Source organism: Chrysemys picta, chromosome 1 (assembly GCF_011386835.1).
Source record: "Chrysemys picta bellii isolate R12L10 chromosome 1, ASM1138683v2, whole genome shotgun sequence".
NCBI classification, from domain to species: domain Eukaryota; kingdom Metazoa; phylum Chordata; order Testudines; family Emydidae; genus Chrysemys; species Chrysemys picta.
Genome location: NC_088791.1, coordinates 56,604,618 through 56,624,792, shown reverse-complemented (window position 1 = coordinate 56,624,792; position 20,175 = coordinate 56,604,618). Strand labels below are relative to the sequence as shown.

Below are 20,175 nucleotides of genomic sequence, written 5' to 3'. Positions count from 1 at the left end.
TCAAAAAACCTTGCAGAACTCTATTTGTTTCATCCCAATTAAATTTGATAGGACTTTTCAATACGGACATGCAGTCAGTGATTTGACAAATAAGGAAAGTTACCCCAGGCTGAACAGAACTGTGCAATGGGTTTAATACCATGAAGAGAAAAATAAAACGTAAACAAAAAAAAGGAGTCTTAACAAACAAAGATAGGATTTATGGATTTAAGTTGTTTTCCAAAGAACAGCAAAGTATCAAGGAACGGTGATGAGGACGAGAAAGCAATACTCATCCATTTTATTGCAATATGTATTGCATAGATCCAGATTCTTCTAATTAAATGTGTACATCAATCTTATTTTTGTTAATAAATTAATTTGCTTAAACTCCAACTATCTCTTTCTAAGCCACTGCCTTTTTATATTACTACTACTACTTTGCACATAGTGCTTTTCAGCAAAAAGCTCTTTACAAAGTTGTATGAGTATTACCTCAATTTTACAGAAAGGAAAACACAGAGAGGATATGCTATTTAGCAGCCAATCTTTGGCAGTGCTGGGACAAAACCGCCTAACTCCTGATTTCCATATACAGGACTCTAGTACACAAATAATCTGCATGCAGTTGAATGACTAAATTTTAAACGTTGTACTGTAGCTGAGAAAGAAATTGTATTATTGTTAACTGCTTAACATGTTTACTTTTACAAATTCTATTCTTTTAAGTAATAAGCCTTATCTACTGTATGACTTTAAAAGTATGTGCAAATATTTAAATATTCACCATAGCATTACAATTCAAGTTGTCCCAGAAATCCATGCAATTTTAGTGAAACTGCAGGGAAAGTAGAAAGTTTCAATAGGCAGAGAATAGCCTTGTACTTTACAACCTTGTAAAGTAATTGGCATACATATTTCATTCCTAACATTTCCACTAGAAGAGATGAGTGAAAAGAATAAACAATGTAAATAAATGGACTCATTCCAGAAACTGGTTTTTTTGAAGGCAGCGTTTTACTAGCAAGAAATAATATCAATGCAGACTTCATGAAATCAGAACGCATTACATCAATGAGGGCCAGATTCTCAGGTGTAAATCAGCATAGCTCCATTGACTTCATTGGATTGACACCAATTTACACTATCTGAGAATATGGCCCTGAAAGTCTAAAATTGTTAAAAATATATTATTTCGACTACTCCTCACTCCTTCCTCTTCCTTTTCTCAGATTTCATGACTCATGGTGCACTTTGAACGGGGCGTATAATTCCCAGTTTGAGGAGATTTACCCGCACTAGCTCTGATCGAGCCAGGGTGCTAAAAGTGAGTGTAGCTACGGCAGTGCAAGCAGCAGGGGGGCCTTGTGAGACACTTGGGGCAGCTAGCTCCTCCTACTGTTCATGCCACTATACTGTTTTTAGCACTAACTATATCAGAGCTAGCACGGGTATCACACCCCCAGCTCGAAGTGTAAATATACCCCCTGTGTTCTCCTGGTTCACTTCCTATCTCTCTAAAAAAGCAACAGAGAGTCCTGTGGCACCTTTAAGACTAACAGATGTATTGGAGCATAAGCTTTCGTGGGTGAATGCCCACTTCGTCGGATGCATGTAATGGCATAGATCCAACTCTCTGTTGCTTTTTACAGATCCAGACTAACACGGCTACCCCTCTGATACTTCCTATCTCTCTGTTTCTTCAGTAGCTGTAATGCTGACTCCTTTTCCTCCTCTATTTTGCTCTCTTTGGTTTCTCTCAGGGTTCTCTTTCTGATTCCTTCCTCTTTTTCCACTTTACATCATGGGCTTCACCTATCACCTTTATGCTGACTACTCCCAAATCTCTTCATCCCCAGTCACTCTTCTTCTGTTTTCCTTCACAGCTCTGTCCCTCCAACACTTATCTAGATGTTCACTGTCAACTCAAACTCACTATGTTGAAAACTGAATTGCTCATATTCCTTACAAAACTCACATTGTTTTCCACTACTGTTGATAATTCCTCTATATTACCTGTCACCCTGGTTTGCAACCTCAGTGGCATTTTTAGCTCCTCATTTTTTCTCACAATTGTAGAGGTTGTCCTATAGAGCCCTTTATTACAGAGCTCACTGGACCACTGACAGGTTGTCTGCATGTTGCTGGCTGGTCACATAGTAGTATTCTCTTCATGTTTCTAATTGCTAAACTGTGTTAAAGGAAACTAAAAATATTAAATACTTGCCAAACATTAAATTTTCATGTAAGTAGCTGCCTTAGGAATTGTTTGTAATCACAAATAGGAGGGGAAGTGGTGTTTGCCATCATGACTGGGGGGCAAGGTGGTCCATAAGAATCTTTTTATTAAGATATAGTCCACACTGAATAAGTTAAGATTATAGAACAGTTTCCTTAACTCCATTTTAACATGCTCATAATTTCTGAAACATTCACATTTTGAGCTGAAATTTTCCAGGCTTGGTTTCTTCTGAAGCTGAATTGCTGGAACAATATACATTTTGTACTGTAAAACAAGACAAAACAAAAATCTGACTATGCTTGTATTGAACTGGGTACAGCAAAAATGGCAAATGTTTGAAATGTGAAAGTTGGCATGGACATAATTTTCACTGAGGCCTAGTCCCTTATTTCATTTTTGGAAGAAATAATTTTTGAAAATCTATTCTTCGGCTATCCCTCGATGCGAGGATGATGTCTGCCAAGAGGGTTCATTGGTGGGTTTGTAAGTGGCTGAGGAACCCAATTCATGCCCCGCAGATTTTCCCACAGAAGTGATAGGTGTAATCTTGGAGGAGACTTAGTTATTGGCTGGACTGTTGTGTCCTTTCTTTCCTCCTTTGTTGTCTCTCTGTCTCATTAGTACGCCTGTTCTCCTCAAAGTGAGCTGTGGCTTGGTGTATGGTGTTGCGCCACTGTGTTCTGTTCTGCGCAAAGTCCTCCCAGTTTGTTGGATTGATGCCTCCCTTTTTAAGGTGTACTTTCAGTACATCTTTGAAATGCTTCTGCTGCCCTCCATAAGCCCTTCTTCTATGACTTAGCTGAGAGAAGAGTACTTGCTTCGGGAGGCGAGTGTCAGGCATACGTACTCAGTGGCCAGCCCAGCGGAGTTGGTATTTCATGACCTGCACTTCTATACTGCTGATGTTGGTTGCAGAGAGAACGCTGATGTTAGTGCATCGGTCTTCCCAGCTGATCCTGAGAATCCTCTTGAAGCAGCACTGCTGGAACCACTCCAGCTGGTTGAGATGTCGTCTGTAGTTACCCAGGTCTCACACCCATAGAGAAGGGTGGGGATGACAACTGCCTTGTAAACCAAGATCTTGGTGCCTGTTTGCAGATCCCTATCACTGAAGACTCGTTTGAGTAGTCTTCCAAAAAATGTGCTGGCACAGTGGATCCTGTATTCAATTTCTGTGTCAGTGCTGGCTGTTTGGGAGAGGTGGCTGCCAAGGTACGGAAAATGGTCCACATTTTCCAGAGGTTCTCCGCTGATGGTGATTTGTGGAGTACAATGAGTAGTTTGTGCAGGTGAAGGCTGTTAGAGTACCTTGGTTTTTCCGATGTTGAGAGAAAGACCTAGGCTGCGATAGGCATCTGCAAAAAGATTTAGGGTCGGCCTCTGTGTGTGCAAGAATGACGCAGTCATCTGCATACTGAAGGTCAATGTTGCCAATTCTCGTGATCTTAGATTTTGTTTGGAGACCTTGGAGATTGAGGAGCTTGCCATGCAGACGATACTCTATCCCAATTCCATCAGGAAGGCGGTCGCAAATGAGAATCAGAATCACAGCAAGGTAAATGGAGAACAGTGTTGGAGTAATGAAACAGCCCTGCTTGACACTGGTGCGAATGGTGAATGGTTCAGTCTCTGAGCCGTTGCACAAAATGCTGGCAGTCATCCCATCATGGAGTAGTCTGATGATGGAAATGAATTTCTGTGGACAGTCAAAACTATACAGCACCTCCATAGGGCATCATGATTGATAGAGTCAAAGGCTTTGGTTAGATCAATTAATGCCATGAACACTTCCTGGTGTTGCTCTCTGCATTTCTCCTGAATCTGTCATGCCACGAAGATCATGTCAGTTGTGCCTCAGGATGGCCTGAAGCCATACCGTGATTCGGAGAGGACTTCCTCGGCAAGGGGGAGAAGGTGGTTTAGTAGGACCCGTGCAAGGATCTTCCCTGCAGTGGAGAGGAGAGCAATACCTCTGTAGTTCCCCTTTCTTGAATATTGTAACAATGTTGGCGTTCTTAAAGTCAGGTGGGATTTCTTCACAAGTCCAGATTTTGTTGAGGAGTTGGCAAAATTTGTGCTGGAGCATTGTTCCACCAGCTTTAAAAACCTCACCTGAGATGCTGTCTGGGCCTGGTGCCTTATGATTTTCTGTCTGGGTGATGGCATGCTGGACTTCCTCACAAGATGAGGGATCAGCAAGGTGTTCCATTGCCGGGCGTTGCAGAATAGACTTGATGGTGTCTTCAGAGACCATGGATTCACAGTTTAGTAGGCTCTCAGAGTGCTCCTTCCAGCATTGTTTAATGGCTGCTTTGGCCTTGAGGAGGGTGGAGTCACCCTGGGAATGTAAAGGGGTTGGGCTTTTGGAGCTTGGCCCATATATTTGAAAATCATAAGCTAGTGAAGCATCACTTAAGAACATTATCAGAGGGCATCTGCTAAGATTTTATCAGAGGTTAAAAATATACTGTCCAATGTATGACATCACTGTATAGACTCCCTGTTTGAAGTGACTAAGGCTACTGATAGGGTAGTTTACATGAGGGAGAGTCTTATAAAACAGAGATAGCCTAATCATCCAAAAAACCCCAAACAAATGTTGCCTTAACATCAGGGATGGGAGAAACTGCAGGCATGGAAAAATGGCAGAGCCTATGATTTTAAGGGCTTTGCAGTTCTTGCTGCTTTCTGCAATATTCATTAAATGCTAAGCTTTCAATTTTAGAAAAAAAAGTAAGTTTCTCTCTTTTCTATTTTGTTGATATAGCCACTGTGGTGTAAATGGATAGAAAGATATTGCCAGACAAACAGCAACAGCAATGGTGAAAACTCACTCCCACTCCCACTTTGCGGAGCGTACTCAAAACCTGGAGTCAGATTCATTAGCCTTGCCCAGAGCAAGTGCAAGGTGGAGTGAATGCTTATGCATTGTTGCAAGGGCTCATCAGTGTGAATAAAGCTTGTGCAAATCTAGCCCTTAGACAGCATAGCAAGAAGCGATGAGTGCACTTTATGAACTGAAACACAGAGAGCCTTAACTCAGATATTGATAAACAACGTACAGAACAGAGGTGGCCAAAATGTGGCTTGCGAGTCACATCTGGCTCTTTTGCAGTTAAAGTGCGGCTCACAGAGCCCCTCTCCCAAGCCCCTCCATTCTCCACCTACAAAACTTGGGGGGAGGAGCTCAGGACCTCTGCCTTGCACCAGAGTGTTGGGTTAGGGGTCAGTAAGTTTGGTCACCCCAGTATAGAAAATCAAAACTGAGTTTTGCTCTTGATTTGATGACTCTTTAGCTGTGTGATTCTTTCACCTTCCATAAGCACACTTTGTTAATCACATTTGATCTTGTTCTTTATTGACAAAATGGGACTATCTTTTCGTTAATCTCTGTAGCCTTGTCTCCACTGGAGCATTTTGGTGGTGCTGGCACCACTGCAACCCCAAGACAGCATGCATCTACACACAGAAGCAATTGCAACAATGCATAGGCATCCACACCATCATTGTGCGCAAAGTGCAATTGTTCTGAGCAATGCTAATCACTGTCTCATTCTCTACCATTTTTGATTCTGTAATGCTGAAGTGCCACTCTTGACACTAATGTTCAATTAGATCTCCAAGTGAATTGCCACAATGCTCCTGTGGTTACAAGTGCTAATATGATCATTGGATGTATAAATAAGGGAATACTGAGTAGGAGTAGAGAGGTTATATTACCTCTGTATTTGGTACTGGTACAACTAGTGCTGGGATACTGTATTTATTTCTGGGGTCCATAATTCAAGAAGGATGTTGAAAAATTGGAGATGATTCATAGAAGAGCCAAGAGAATGATAAAAGGATTAGGAAACATGCCTTATAGTGAGTGACACAAGGTGTTCAATATATTTAGTTTTTTAAAGAGAAGGTTAAGGGGTGACTTGCTCCTTGCTCCTGAGAACTGAAAAGAGAACACAGAAAAGGGTCACTGGTAAATAGTTTCTCTCTTTCTCCCCCTCTCTCCTTTTCACCAGCTCTCATCCCTATTCCTTCTTGCATGCTGTTCCTACACTTGTAACAGTGATCCTCTCCTTGCTGCCAAATTATCCTCTTTTCAAATCCTACATTAAAAACTTATTTTCCACAAGGACGTAGTCCATAATAATTGTAATTGACCTTCATATTTTTGTGTGTCTGTACTGCTTAGAAATGGGGTAGGGAAGGTGTACTCTATGTTTGTATAGTACTAAGCTCACAAGCTCCAGGGGCCTCCTGTCACCAAGCAATGGTTAAATATTTTTTAATATCTAAGAAAAATCCCAGGCAAAAAATGTCAAACTAGAGTTGAGGGTACAAAAGCTGGATACTGAAAGCTAAGGTTACAATAGACAGAACCACTAGAAAGTAACGAAATGCACAGTTAGGGTCACCGTCCTAAACAATCTTACTCTGCCCCTGTATCAGAATGTCTTTAGAAGAAATAAATGCCAGGAACTACCATCCACTATTGCTTAATTGCATCAATTACTCTAAATACTGAGCACTTATCCAACTGTACCACTGAATGCTTGTGGATAGATCACTGTTACAGCATTTACATTGAAAAATACCTCTCTTTACAAATTACAGTGAATTATACCCACTTTCTTTAAGACCGTACCCAGTCATCCTAGAGAGACCCCCCAAATTGAGCAAATTCAGTATAATCATTCAGGAAAAGCTACTCAATGCATACAGGGTTTCAACTGTCAAAGTGTTATTTTACTGCACCACATAGCAGGGATATATAGACACTGTAGTAGGAGATACAAACATCTTAAAGATTTTAGTGAAAAATAGGTAGTGTACATGTCAAGGTTGCAAAGTGGAAGAGGATCACCCTTACACATCATAGACATATACAAGACCAAGCCAAGTACTTTAGGTGTCTTCAGCTCCACTGACAACTAAGGAAACAATGTGGATTTAAAGAAAGTGATCCTTGCATCTGGCCAAGCTGAGCTCAGCACAAGACCTGCAGTAGGGACAAAGGTAATTTTATGTCACTTTTCTGATTCCCTGATTCTGGGGCTGACCAGTGGCTGGTTTGGCCCCAAACATAGAATCATAGACTATCAGGGTTGGAAGGGACCTCAGAGGTCATCTAGTCCAACCCCCTGCTCAAAGCAGGACCGATCCCCAACATAAGTTAGAGCAGTCCTGAAGTTGCTCCAATTTAAACCCAACTACCTATAGCCTAAAGGAACCATTTTGGCAGCGAGTGTGTGTGGTGCTGGTGGATGTATACTAGCTCCAGGCTGCCTGTGGACATTCTGCTCAGTATTGCTAATGCTACCTATTTATTTATTTATTGAGTGAAGGGATTTTGGCTGGGCTGGAGCTGAGTCTGGCCATGAGCGAGCAGCTCTAGCTCTCTAATGCATTTGAGGCCTGCTTCGGAGGGAGGAAGACCCCTTTGATTCGCTGCCTGCCTCACTGGCAGGTCCCCTGGGGCAGAGCAACCAGAGCTGCTCTAGGAAGAGCTCCCTCCTGCCTCTCCCCCAGCTACCTGAAGTTGTTCTCACAGGAAGGAGCAGAAATAGCTCAGCAGCTCAGAACAGCTCCCACTCCCTCCTTCTACTCCCTTCTATGAGCAGTTGACATGGTTCCTCTACTCCTTCTCCCTGCAAACTTGGGAAGGAGCAGGTGTGTCTGAGTGAAAATCCCATGGAGCTATCCCCCAACCTGGAAGGGAAGAGGGAACCCTGCTACAGCTTCCAAGCCTGGAAGAGGGAGGGTGTGAAGAACCCCAGGAAGAGCAAGGGTAAGGGTGGAGGGGATGAACTGCTGGAGGGTTGGGGGCTGTGTAGGAGTAGAACTGATGGGGGATGGGGGCTAGCATGATGTGGGGCTGAGGCAGTATTGGTTTGGAGGTTCGGAGCAAACATAATTGGGGGGCAGAAGTGGGGATGAGAGCTTTTGCAGTGGGGGCCAGAATTACCTTACCCACTAAATTTTGGATAGTGGGCAACACTAATTCTCTCTCTCACACTCACACACACACACACACACATGACGGGCAGGGAAGGTAAAAAAATCAAGACCCCCCCAGTATAATCTTTTAAAAAAACTTCATGTTTTGGGGTGTTTTGAGGGGGTTCAACTCACAATTTTTGATCTCTTGAGGTTGGCAATACTTCACTTCTTATTGCCAAATTACTATCCTTCAACTACCTTCTTAAAAACGTTTCCATAATGCTAGTAATTTGGACCATAATCATTATGGGATTGACCCAGTGCTTTCCTGAATAGTTGGTTAAGGATTTTTATGACAACTGCTCCCAAACAGCAACCTAAAGGTGACCTAGTGAAACAGAAAACCAAGTCCATGATGTTTACAGCCACAGGCTACAAACTTCTTAAAATCCTTATCAGGACCCCCTTCAAACAAAATTCTTAACCAAAATGGCTCCATTTTACACCTAATGTGCAATGGGTAGAAGGTCAGTGTGGGAAGTGGGCAGAATTAAGGTTTTTAGGTGACCATTTCTGTGTATTTCCATGCTTAGTGGAGCTCTTTTTTTCCTTTGAGCATAAACGTTGAACTTCCAGGCTTTTCAAGCGTTTGTGTTTTGTAGACAAGGACAATGGGCTCTAAGTGCATTTCTTATTGACACATATTTCCAGGCTTACCTCTAGAGTCACAAAAAGTTTTGGTTGAGGATTGTGTATTTGGTTGGCGAGGGCATGACAGCACTTTGAGATTAACTCTTATATGTAGGTTTCTGTAGTGGGGAGTGATTGTTATTACTCATTACACTTTGCGGTGCCTGGTTGTGTCAGACAGCAAGTGTGTGTGTGTGTGTGATGGAGTGGCTGCAGTGAGCCGGCTCCACTCATTGGCCAGGTCCCTGCCCCAAGGGGGCGGGCAGTCTCTTTGATCGAGGGTCCTGGGATGGCCACGGACTGAGTGAAGCTGGCATGCTGCTCCTCGCTTCCCCACAGGCTGCGGGAGGAGGGGAAGAACCGCCCTCGCCCACCCCGGCGCAGAGAGCGAATGCCAGAGTTCAGGCGGGGGGGAGCCGAGAAGGGGCTGCGGAGCGGGCAGCGTTCTGAAGGAGTAGCGGGGAAGCCGGGAAAGGAGGAGACAACGCAGGGGACAAGGGTGGGCGCCAGTAACATGAAAGAGCCGAGCCGTGCGGGGTCGGCCCAGCCGGGTGGCGGCTGCGGCTGCTGAAGCGGGCGCTGCTGCTGGAGCAGCGGCGGGGGGCTCCGCGGCGGGGCGCCCCCGGAGAGAGCCATGCGGGCTGCGAAGTGGCTAGCGGGTCTGCTGTGCCCGCTCTCCCTTCTCATCACCAAGTCCTGGGAAGTCCGGTTTCACCCCTCACAAGGTAAACAGGCGGCAACAAAGAAGGCTGGGCTCGGCCCCGAGCGGCGGGGCTTCCCCGGGCAGCTGGAGGTGACACCGCGGCGCGGTGCTTTCGAGGAACGCGGTGCCTGGGTGCGGGGCGCAAGCGGAGAGGAGCCTGCGTGGGGCGCGCCCACGCGGAGGGAAATCTACGCACCACAGCCTCCCCGCAGATGCACCCCACTGACATAAGGCACTGCACATTCACTCCCACTCCGTTTTGTACCACTTACACACACACCCAACTTCAGTTACACACACCGCACAAACACACACGAATATGCACGCCACACTCACGCATCGCCCCCTACACAAGCACCGGCACCCTGGCACGTGCTGAACACCACACAGACCCCTCCCTCCTTCCCCCTACTTACAAACGGGGGGGGGGGGATGAAATCCGCCACCCCCCCCCCCCGACATCAGCGGCACCATCCCAGCGCCTTGTCAGGAGGGCCGGGATTTCACCCCCCGTTTGTAAGTGGGGGGGAGGAGGGAGGGGTCTGTGTGTGTGTGGTGGTCAGCACGTGCCAGGATTCCGCTGCTTGTGTGGGGGGCGATGCTGTGGAGTGCATATTCGTGTGTGTGTAACTGGAGTTAGGTGTGTGTGTGTGTGTGTGAGAGTGGTGCAAAACGGAGTGGGAGTGAATGTGCAGTGCCTTATGTCAGTGGGGTGCATCTGTGGGGAGGCTGAGGTGCTTAGGTTGGCGGGGTGGGTGAATAGGGACTGTGTGGCATAGAGTATGTGAGTAGGGATGGGGAGGCAGGCTCCTTGTGGAGTATACCCCCCACATATAATGTATGTGAATGGCTCTGTCTTGTGCCTCTGCATTTACCGTGGGCATGTCAATGGAAAGGAGGCACCTAGGGCAGTCTTCAGTCTCCTGCTAAGCATGTTGGTGGTGCACACAGTGTGTGGGGGTGTTTGGGGCTGTGTGGGAGGCGGGTCGCGTGTACAGCTGTGGGAGCTGGTACTTACAGTATGTATGAGTGTTTGGAGTGTGTATGCACTGATAGTGTATGTCTCCTGGAGAGGAGACACAGGAGGAATTCCTTTGGAGACCCAAAGTCTCCTTCCTGACCCATGTCTCCTCAAGTAAGGCAGCTGCATGCTAGACTACACTGTACTGTAGTGGGCAAATTTTGGATAAAACTATGGCTCATTTCCACACTATTTGGTAAGGATGGGTCTCCTTCTTTCTGTTGCAGAGACCTTAGTGAAGCAACTCTCTTCCTACGAGATAGTCACACCTACCCGAGTGAATGAATTTGGAGAAGTTTTCCCTCACACACATCACTTCAGAAGGAAGAAAAGGAGCTTGGAGGCACCCGCGGAGCCCGCTGCTTTCAGGACACATTACCAGCTCAATGCTTATGGGCAGCTCTTCCAACTGAACTTGAGCGCTGATGCAGGATTCATTGCTGCTAATTATAAAGTGATGCATGTGGGGTCCGCACAGGAGCAGCCCTCCTCTGACTTGCGCCACTGCTTCTACCGGGGGCATGTCAATGCACAGGAGACACATACGGCTGTCTTCAGCCTCTGTGGTGGCCTGGTAAGCATGTTGGTTATTGCTTCCTATTCTCCTTCATTCATGTCTTTCCCTGTTTGAAAGAGACTCCTTTGCAGCAGAGCTAAGTCTGAAATTTTCAAGCACTATTCGAGGTAGCTGGTCATGCAAGGAGTAAGTGTAGGTGTTGTCAGCTGTGCTGTATTGATGATTCTTTTTGGCGGGCTATAGACATACCATTTTCATAAGATCTACTACTGGCATATAAGAAGATTGTTTGTTTGGTATGGCATTTTAACACAGAAAAAACTGCCTCAGAAACACAACAAACCAGTGTTTTGATTAAGTGATGCTGTAAATCAGCATTAAATGTTATATATATATACAGATGGGTAAGAAGTCATGAAATAGTGATGTGGGGTCCTGGGATAGCCAGGGAAAGGCTAGTGCCTGTACTATTTCTTCCTCTGCTTCCACAAATGCTGTAGGAAGAAAAGGTGGAGAAGAGAAACTCCCAGTGTTCCCTGGGCCACAATCATCCAAATCTTCCGCATTGACTCATGTTAGGCTGATCATGCTTCCATTGAAGTAAATGAAAAACCTCCTGTTGACTTCAGGGAGAACAGGATTAGGCCCCGTATAAACTGAGTTAGTGAGAGCCATAAAGCTAAGTAGATTTGTTTTATTTACTCTTCTGACTCCCACCCTTGGCTACAAAATATAACAACTGGCCTTTTCCTCTTTATTTACAAAACACAAACAACACAACACTCTTTGAAGATGTACACTGGCTTCTTCTTTTGCCACGTCTGTCAATTCCTTGTTTTTTCACTTGATAATACTGCTTTATATTAAAACGAGGATGACATTATAAAGCAGTTATTTACGTTATCCTGTCTAACATTTGTTATTTTATAGATCAAGCATTCTAAACTTCTAATGATAAAATTGTATCTCAGAGTTGTTTAATATCAAGAAGTATGTATTGACACAGAGTATATTTTTGTTTTAGTTAAACCAAACCAAACAAACAAAAACCCCCACTTAAAACATATTGCAGCTGTGGTAAAGGAGTAAGATATAGGGCTTGTCTACACATAAAACACTACAGCGGTGTGCTGCTCTTCAGTGAAGACACTACCTATGCTGACAAGAGGGATTCTCGGATCAGCATAGGTATTCCACCTCCCCAAGAGGCAGTTTAACTGAGGTGTTCAGGGGTATGGATTTTTTTACACCTCTGAGTGATGCAGTTATACCAACCTAATTTCCAAGTGTAGAGTAGGCCGTAGAGTGAAAGCTGTTATGTTCATTAGACCTGCCATCCAAGCAAAATGTTGTAAAACATTTCCCTTTAAAAATATGATTGTATAATTGTTGCTATGTTAATTTAGGATTAGATTGTGTACAGGCTTGATCCTGTGCAGCCATGCGAGGAAGTAAAAGGAGTAAGGCTTTTAGGTCTGGGTATTGGGGAAGAACAAGGGCTGCATACCCTATACTCTTCCCTATGAGCACTTGAGCGAGGAAAATGCAGAAAGTAGAGCAGAGCTAGATGGATGTGAGTGGGGGGATTATGCAGCAATTTACAAAAGGCTGACAAATAGCATACTCCCTTCTGCAACAGTGTTAACAGGGGAACCCCAGAGGAAATTGTACTTCAGAGGGGTGTCTTTGCTCAATTCCTTCCAAGTGTTCCTTTTGGGATGGTGTAACTATGTGCTATCCTATACTCAGACCTGAGCCTGCAGACTCAGTCTACCCTAAGACATTGACTATTTGAGCTGAAAAAGTAAACAATCCAGACCATATCCAATCTTGCTTTTGAAGCATCCCTAATAAATACTGATATACATCATAAAAAAAGAAAAAGCACCTCAACCCAAAACCCTACCAAAACTAAACACTGTGCTGCACATACATTTCTCCCCCTTGGGAGAAGATAAGAAAGAAAAAATGAGCCACGTGTGCGAGATGTTCATCATGTTTAACATTTTATTGAAAGGTGCTCAGATTAGATTGGTATAATAAGTTACAGCGACTAGATCTTTCTCATTTTACAGCTTTCATTATCTAGGAACTCCCATCCCATGTAAAGCAGTTTTTCACTACTTGAAGGGACATCACCAACCTGAAAGGCACAACTATCTGAATTTTTTGTACCTATTGTATTTATATATAATATGTAAGCTTATTGGAACTGAAAGAAGTTAGTGTAAAATATTTTTCTCAATTTTGTAGTTTATTTGCATTGTATATTCAACAGCCAGTCTGTGTCATGTATAGTTTTAAATGGGACTAATCATGGAGAAAGTAGTACACATTGTGAGTAAGGATAGTAGAATCTAGCTCTTAGTTATTTTATAACCCTTTATTGTAATTATATTGGAGCAATTCCTGTCTCTTAATGGGACCCATTTTCTCCCTGTTAAACCCAGTTACTTGAGCCTGGCATGTGGAAGTGAAGAGTGGGGGAGGATTTCCCTCATTGCAATTCCCAAGAAATCAGAAGTGAGTGAAGTTTGAGAGGCTGTTTTGAGCCAAGTGATGACAATTATGCTCTCCAGTTTCGTATCTTCCAGGGGAATTGCTATGGACCAATGCTGTAAAAGTTAAGGGGAAAAAATAGGATTTAAAAATGCTACAGGAAAATTAAAAATAATGTTTTAGAAATTGCTCTGAAGATGTATACAAGTGTATCCGAGAGTGATCAGAAGTGTAGTTGGTAAACCAGGTATTCATACCCACTTAATCTCTTTGGTGTCTTTCTCCACTTCCCTGACTTCATCCACAGCCTTCACTACTGCCTCCTAAATTCCTACACTCTTCCTGTTTGCATCCCTGACTCCAGTCACCATCTCAAGCTTCTGCTGCTCTCTCTGACCTCAGTGTAAGCCGCTCCCAAGAGCATGTATGGCTGTACAGTACCCAGGGAACATTGCTTAAAGGCTGTTGACAAATTGTATGCACTTTTGATGTGTTACATGGCAGAGCTTTCACTAGGTTGAGGGATGCAAATGGCAGAGGGAGGTTAAGAGGTTATTAGGGAGCTTGTAGTAATTGCAGGGGGGAACCTATAATTAGGAAAGTTGGGGATGCAGTCAAAGGCAGAAGGTTAAGTGGGCTCACAGTTGGACTTCTGATCACCTGCAAGCAGACAGTTTACATCTTTTGAGTGATTTCTAAAATTTCAAACTTTATTTTCGTAAGTTCTATTTCTTTGTTTTTGTTTTTACTTTTACTGCATTAGTCAATGTTAGCTTCCTACAAGAGTGGGAAACAAGGTCTCCTGTGGATGTCACTGGCTGCATGTGGACCAAAGTGACCTCTCAAACATTATTCAGACAGGAGAAACAAAAGAGGTAAAACATTCATTTAATTTTACAGGTTGATTGAGAAATACAGGGAAATATTATTGACAAAGAATATTTCAATATAGCAGATGACACAGTTATTTAATAATCATGACTGGAGTGAGTCTTCAATTCAAGGTAGCCCCTACCTAAAGAAAAAGTGAGAATAAAAAAAAAATTAAACTATTTAATGCTGTAGAAACAGTAGGCTCAGCCCCTTGAGGAGCATTGTGTTGTTCTTGAGACAGACACAGGGATCTGTTGTTGGACTCTGGAGAGATATAAACCCTGTTTTCCAGCTGCAAGGATTGCTTGGCCAACCTTTTGCCAAATGTTATCCCTTTCTTTCATTGCTACAGAGGACTCCAGGTCTAGCATGGTTCTATTGTGGGATTGTGTGTGTGGGAGGGAGTGTGTGTAGAGGTACGTGGAGCCTTTTTGCAGGTGCAGTCCTTGTATGTAGTACAGATCCCAGCTTGACAAGGGATCCCATAGTCTCTGTTCAGCAGAGTTTGGGTGTGGCATGAGGCCACTGGAGCTTCTGTTACATGAAGCACAGAAAAACAGAACTGGTAAGGGCTAAAGCAGTGTCAGGAGTGTAATAGTCTTCTGAGTAGCTCAATTGTCACCTCTGTGGCTTAAGCAGAGAATTTTTTTCAGCCCGTTCTTCTAACACCCCTCTTCTTCACACTAAGCCTGGCTATTCTTATTTCGGGGGAGTGGGGAGAATTTGGGCCTAAGCATTGATCTCCAGAACTTCTTCAGTGCAAGAGGTTTTGTTTGTTTTGTTTTAATAGGGGTCAGTGGATCACCTTTCTGGGGATTCTGAAAACAATTGTATCTGCTATTAAGGAGGAGTGTAGTAGCTTCTTTTCAAGAAAAGTAAACAGTCCTGGAATTTGTTTTACTGAAGTGTTATTTTTAATTATACTTGGTTAAAAATTGGATGGCCGCCAGAAACTGGTACTAACATATGCCTGTGGTTAGACTCATCTGGAACTACATTATACAGATAACAGCCCACTGGCATTTGTTTTTTCCCTCTTTAATGTAGTTAAAGTACAACAGTACTAGTGCGTTAGGATAAATTGGGTTTTCAAAGAAAACTTTTACAGTGCTTGTCACTGGATGCTAAATTTTCCTTTTAGGTAACATTTAATTTTAACTAACAGGCTAGGCTGTCTGTTGAAAATAGTTACTTCCTAACTCTGAAGAAGAGATCAGTGTGCAGAAGCTCAATTAAGCATAAAACGTACACAAGCATCAGTAGGGGAAAAGATAGGAAAAATGTTACAAACTGTCAACAATTGACAAACAATCACTCTTTGTACAAATTTGAATTGCTGCTGACATACACTTAAACATTCTGGGTTAAGGAATCCTCTATTCTGGTAGATGAAGCTGTAACCCCAAATCTCCATAATATGTCACTGAAATACTTCAGTACTACTAGTATTGTCACCCCCACCAACACAAATTGGCATAAAAGACAAGAATTTACTCACTGAGTAAAACTTAAGTATTGTTATGTTTATATGTAAGCAAAAAGGACAGGATAGGAATCTGTTCAAACTCTCCAGACATTCAGTGCAATGAGAGAGAACTGGGAGTTGTATGCTTTATTTTTTCACTTGGATTTTTCAGCTGATTTTTTTCTCTGCTACTTTCTCCCTGATTCTCATGGTTTTATCTTTTGTGCTCTCGCTTTTCCTTTCTTCAGCATGATTTCTCACCGACACTACTTCTCACATACTTTGGCCTGGTTCCTGTTAACTTTCCCTCCATTCTTGTAGACAAGGCCAATCTCTAACTAAATGGGTTTTGCATATGTCACACTTGAACAGGCATTTGTAACTAAGAGAAATACAGTATTTTATTGACAACATAGTTGTCTCAAGGCTCCTCAGTCTCACTTTGTCTGTCATAGAATGAACAGCACAAATGTTTAAGTTCTCAGTTTTGCTTTACGATCTTTTGTTAGGCTTTTTCCCCCCAAGTCTAGTCAGGCATTCTACCTAAGGGGACATTTTTAAATGTGTGAAATAGAAGAGTAAGGAAAATTATTAAGTGCTCTTTATGGCCATATCATGTGAGCATGTCTAACAGGATCTCTCTGCCTTTCGTGCCAAAACTCTCAATCATTGTGTATGATGGCTCTGAGTGATCAAACGTATCTGCCTCAACTGCAATCAAGGAAGAGCAACCATGAACAGTTGAAGAACCAACAACTCGTAGGAACCTGGGACTCTAAAGTGAGACATGCCCTTGGAGGCATGACTTTCTCCTCTTTTTCTCCCAGAGTTGTCTTTGATAGTTCAAGCCTTTGGTGCCCAGAATGCAGGTGAGCTATCTCTTCTCCGTCACTAACAAGAAAAAGATTTATTGTTAAAGCCACCTCAGTCTTGCTAGTCAAAGCTAAAATAGTGCCCACTCCTGTCCTATTTCTTCTTAAATAACATAAAAAGAAGAACAGGAGTACTTGTGGCACCTTAGAGACTAACAAATTTATTAGAGCATAAGCTTTCGTGGACTACAGCCCACTTCTTCTATATGCATCCGAAGAAGTGGGCTGTAGTCCACGAAAGCTTATGCTCTAATAAATTTGTTAGTCTCTAAGGTGCCACAAGTACTCCTGTTCTTCTTTTTGCAGATACAGACTAACACGGCTGCTACTCTGAAACCTTAAATAACATAGGTCTCAGTTCCAATGACTCAGTTCAGAGAAGCTAGGCTTCTGTTATCCCAGTTATTTAAGACAAACCTCATGTGTTCCCAAGTGCTTCACGTAATATGGATTTATCTGAACCTGATTTCTTTGAAGAGGACTCCTGTTCAGATTAGGTATTTTCCCCATCAAAATATACCTATTTTATACCAAAATATCTCTAAATTCTTAGTACAATGAATTCTTAGTACAAAATTGTACTTGATAATAGGTGGGTTGCATCTAATTCTTGTTTCACCTTCATGGATATAAGCTAACATTTTAGAAAATAAAGTTGTGGACTCCTTACCCTAACGTAGATGCATCGTTGCAAATTGCTCTCGAAAATTCTCTCTCTTCTGATTGAGGGGAATGTCACACTCCAAACACTCTAGGACAAACCTGGACATACTCTCTGCAGAGATCTTATGAATTCTACTGTCACTGTCTATTCACCAGTTTTATGCAACCACAACCTTGACTATGTATTGTTGAGCTTTCACCTCCGTATGTGACCCCTCTGAAAGTACACAGAGGGATTTCCACATACATCTTATATTGTATCATGACACTTACGTGACATACATATTTATTTGGATTTGGACACCTATCGCAGGCTCCGAGTGCATTGACAAATCATTGTATAAACAGTTCATAACAAAAACAACAAGAGCAGAACAGCAGCAAACCTCATCAGCCAGTCAGCAGAAAACAAAACTTCCCCACTTCAGTTTTCCCCAAACTCCACACACCTTCTGCTCTCCCCAGACAAATATGCAAATAGATAGGCTTTTAAGCATGCCCCAAAGGTCAGCAAATTCTGGCAGCTATTATTATTTCAAACCATGAGGTGTGTGTGTGTGGGGGGGTGAATTCTATATCTGAGGGTCCCTCACAGAAAATGACCTGTCTGCAGCCGTGCTCTCTTACAAATTAAAGGAATTTCAGCCTGAGTGTTGCAGGTGATCTCAACTGCAGCATTTTCACACAGGAGAGATGTTGGCTCTCATATAGGCAGGTCCCAAACCTTTTAAGGCTTATAGGACTAAACTAACACCTTAAGTTTCACTTGCAAAACAAATAGTAGCCAATGGATATCACAGAGGGTTGGTTTCATCTGCTCTTGGGGAGAGAGCCTCTTATTAAGCAGTCTATAACACATACTTCATTCACTTTAGTTTCCATTCAATTTCAGATGTAGCCTTATGTAAAGTGTATTACAGCAGACTGACCTAAAGGTGATAGAGGTAGGATTTGATAGCAATGTCTGTAACTGTGAGAAGAGGTCACAATCTCCTGACTCACTGTATATTGAAAAAAGCAGTCCTAGTCACCACTGCTGTTTGATCATCTAAAAACAACTGAAAAGCTACAAGGACCTCAGAATTATGTACTTGAGTGACAAGGGGTGGATACACATCCTATGTGACATCCCTAACAAACGGATCAATATAATCTTTGTCATATCTTCCAGTTACTTTGCCAAGTTTATCATCATCATCATCATCATCTCAATTTTATTAGTTTTGAGCCACAACCAGTTTGTGCTCCATGACACAATCTGTACCAGATACTGGGGGGAGATACTTAATCATACTCTATGGGTCTCACAAACTGAACATATAATACTGGTTGTGATCAGCATAATAAGACTTTAGAATCCAGTTCTTCTCACTAACTCTCTTAATAGTCCCATAGACGATGAACAGGAGAAAGCTCTCCAACTGTTGGCCATCAGGATAGGGCTGTGTTTCTATGTCCATCTTCCTCTAGTGAGAATGAGAAGTGCCTCCACACAGATCCAGGAAGTTCTTGTTAAACAGTATTTGGGATATTTGAGTTGGTGACAGTTTGTTAAATATTTTTGAAGGACAAAAGACAGGGATACAAGTTCCACCAAAACATGATGTTGAAATGGATCAGAGTGTGTATCCGTTATTCTTATAAGGTTTCTTTTGGGTTTATGGCTCATTTCACATGAAGCAGTACCACCTCCTGATGTGGGAGAGAAAAATAATATCATGGTGTGTATCTTGTTATATTTGACACACAAGTGAATCTGAACTAAGACTGAAAATGGAAACTGATCTCCATTTGCTTGTAAATGCCACTAAATAGCAAAAGAACAAGCTGATTTGCTGTCAGGCTTACTACTTTGATAACTTTTTGTTCTGGTTTGAGTTGGGAAGTTGTGTCCCATACTGTACTTTGGAAAGTTTGGGGAAGAAGGTGATTATATGTGTGTACTCACCGAAGTGCTACATAGGGCATTAACCATGCCTGGCACTCTTCTTCAGGTGTTTAAACTTTCCCTGTGTCCTTGCTGGCCTATCCCAACTTCCTTTCAGAACCATTTTGTGGAAGAGACCCTGGGTTTCCTTGCTTTTCACAGACTGCTCCAGTAGTTATTTCTCTTCTGTCTCAGCCTTCCTTAAGATCTTAAGAGAGTTTTGTTCATCTTGTATCTAACGGTGCTTGTTTACAAGCAAACAGTTATCTATCATCATTCCGGATATCTTAAACAGAACAAATTTTATTTGGCATGGAATTGAAAATAAATATAAGATCAAAATAATAAATAATATAAGTATAAGTAAGTCCATACAAAATATTAAAATAACTACACTAATACTATTGTAGAACTCATTAGCTAGGCTGTGTATTTAAATACAAAATACAATTTAAGCCAGTGGTTTTCACCCTGTGGTTTGTGGACCCTTAGGGTGAAACTAAACTTAGACTATGTCTAAGATTTCCAAAGAGGTCTGCACCTCCATTAAAAATTTTTTAGGCGTCTACAAATCAAAAAAAGTTGAAAATTACTGAGTTAAGCTATATAAAAACCTTATGTGCTAATAAGACCTTTCATCTCAGCTTCTAAGCTGATAGCTTCCTCAGAGGCCTGTCCTGTCCTTTTCTTTGTAAGTTTGTATGATATGATACAGCAAAATGTATGCAAGATCAATCTCTCTCTCTCAGCGTAGTTGGTATATCTTTGAGCCCATTTATGTTGCAAA

At 42.5% G+C, this 20,175-nt stretch overlaps 1 protein-coding gene across 5 annotated transcripts in view; it reads left to right on the top strand.

The window, feature by feature from the left end:
* The first annotated feature begins 9,112 nt into the window (after window positions 1–9,112).
* ADAMTS20 (ADAM metallopeptidase with thrombospondin type 1 motif 20) overlaps window positions 9,113–20,175 on the top strand; it is a 185,196-nt gene continuing 174,133 nt past the window's right edge. For 4 of the 5 annotated variants that reach the window (XR_010590518.1, XM_065557469.1, XM_065557482.1 and 1 more), the window contains exons 1-2: window positions 9,113–9,573; window positions 10,800–11,146. Coding sequence is in view for 3 of the 5 variants with exons in the window: in XM_065557469.1 (XP_065413541.1) it covers window positions 9,483–9,573; window positions 10,800–11,146 (438 nt within the window). In the remaining 2 variants the exon portion in view is untranslated. Of the gene's footprint in view, window positions 9,574–10,799; window positions 11,147–14,351; window positions 14,464–20,175 lie in introns of all 5 variants that reach the window. The other variant, XM_065557472.1, reaches the window with a different exon arrangement.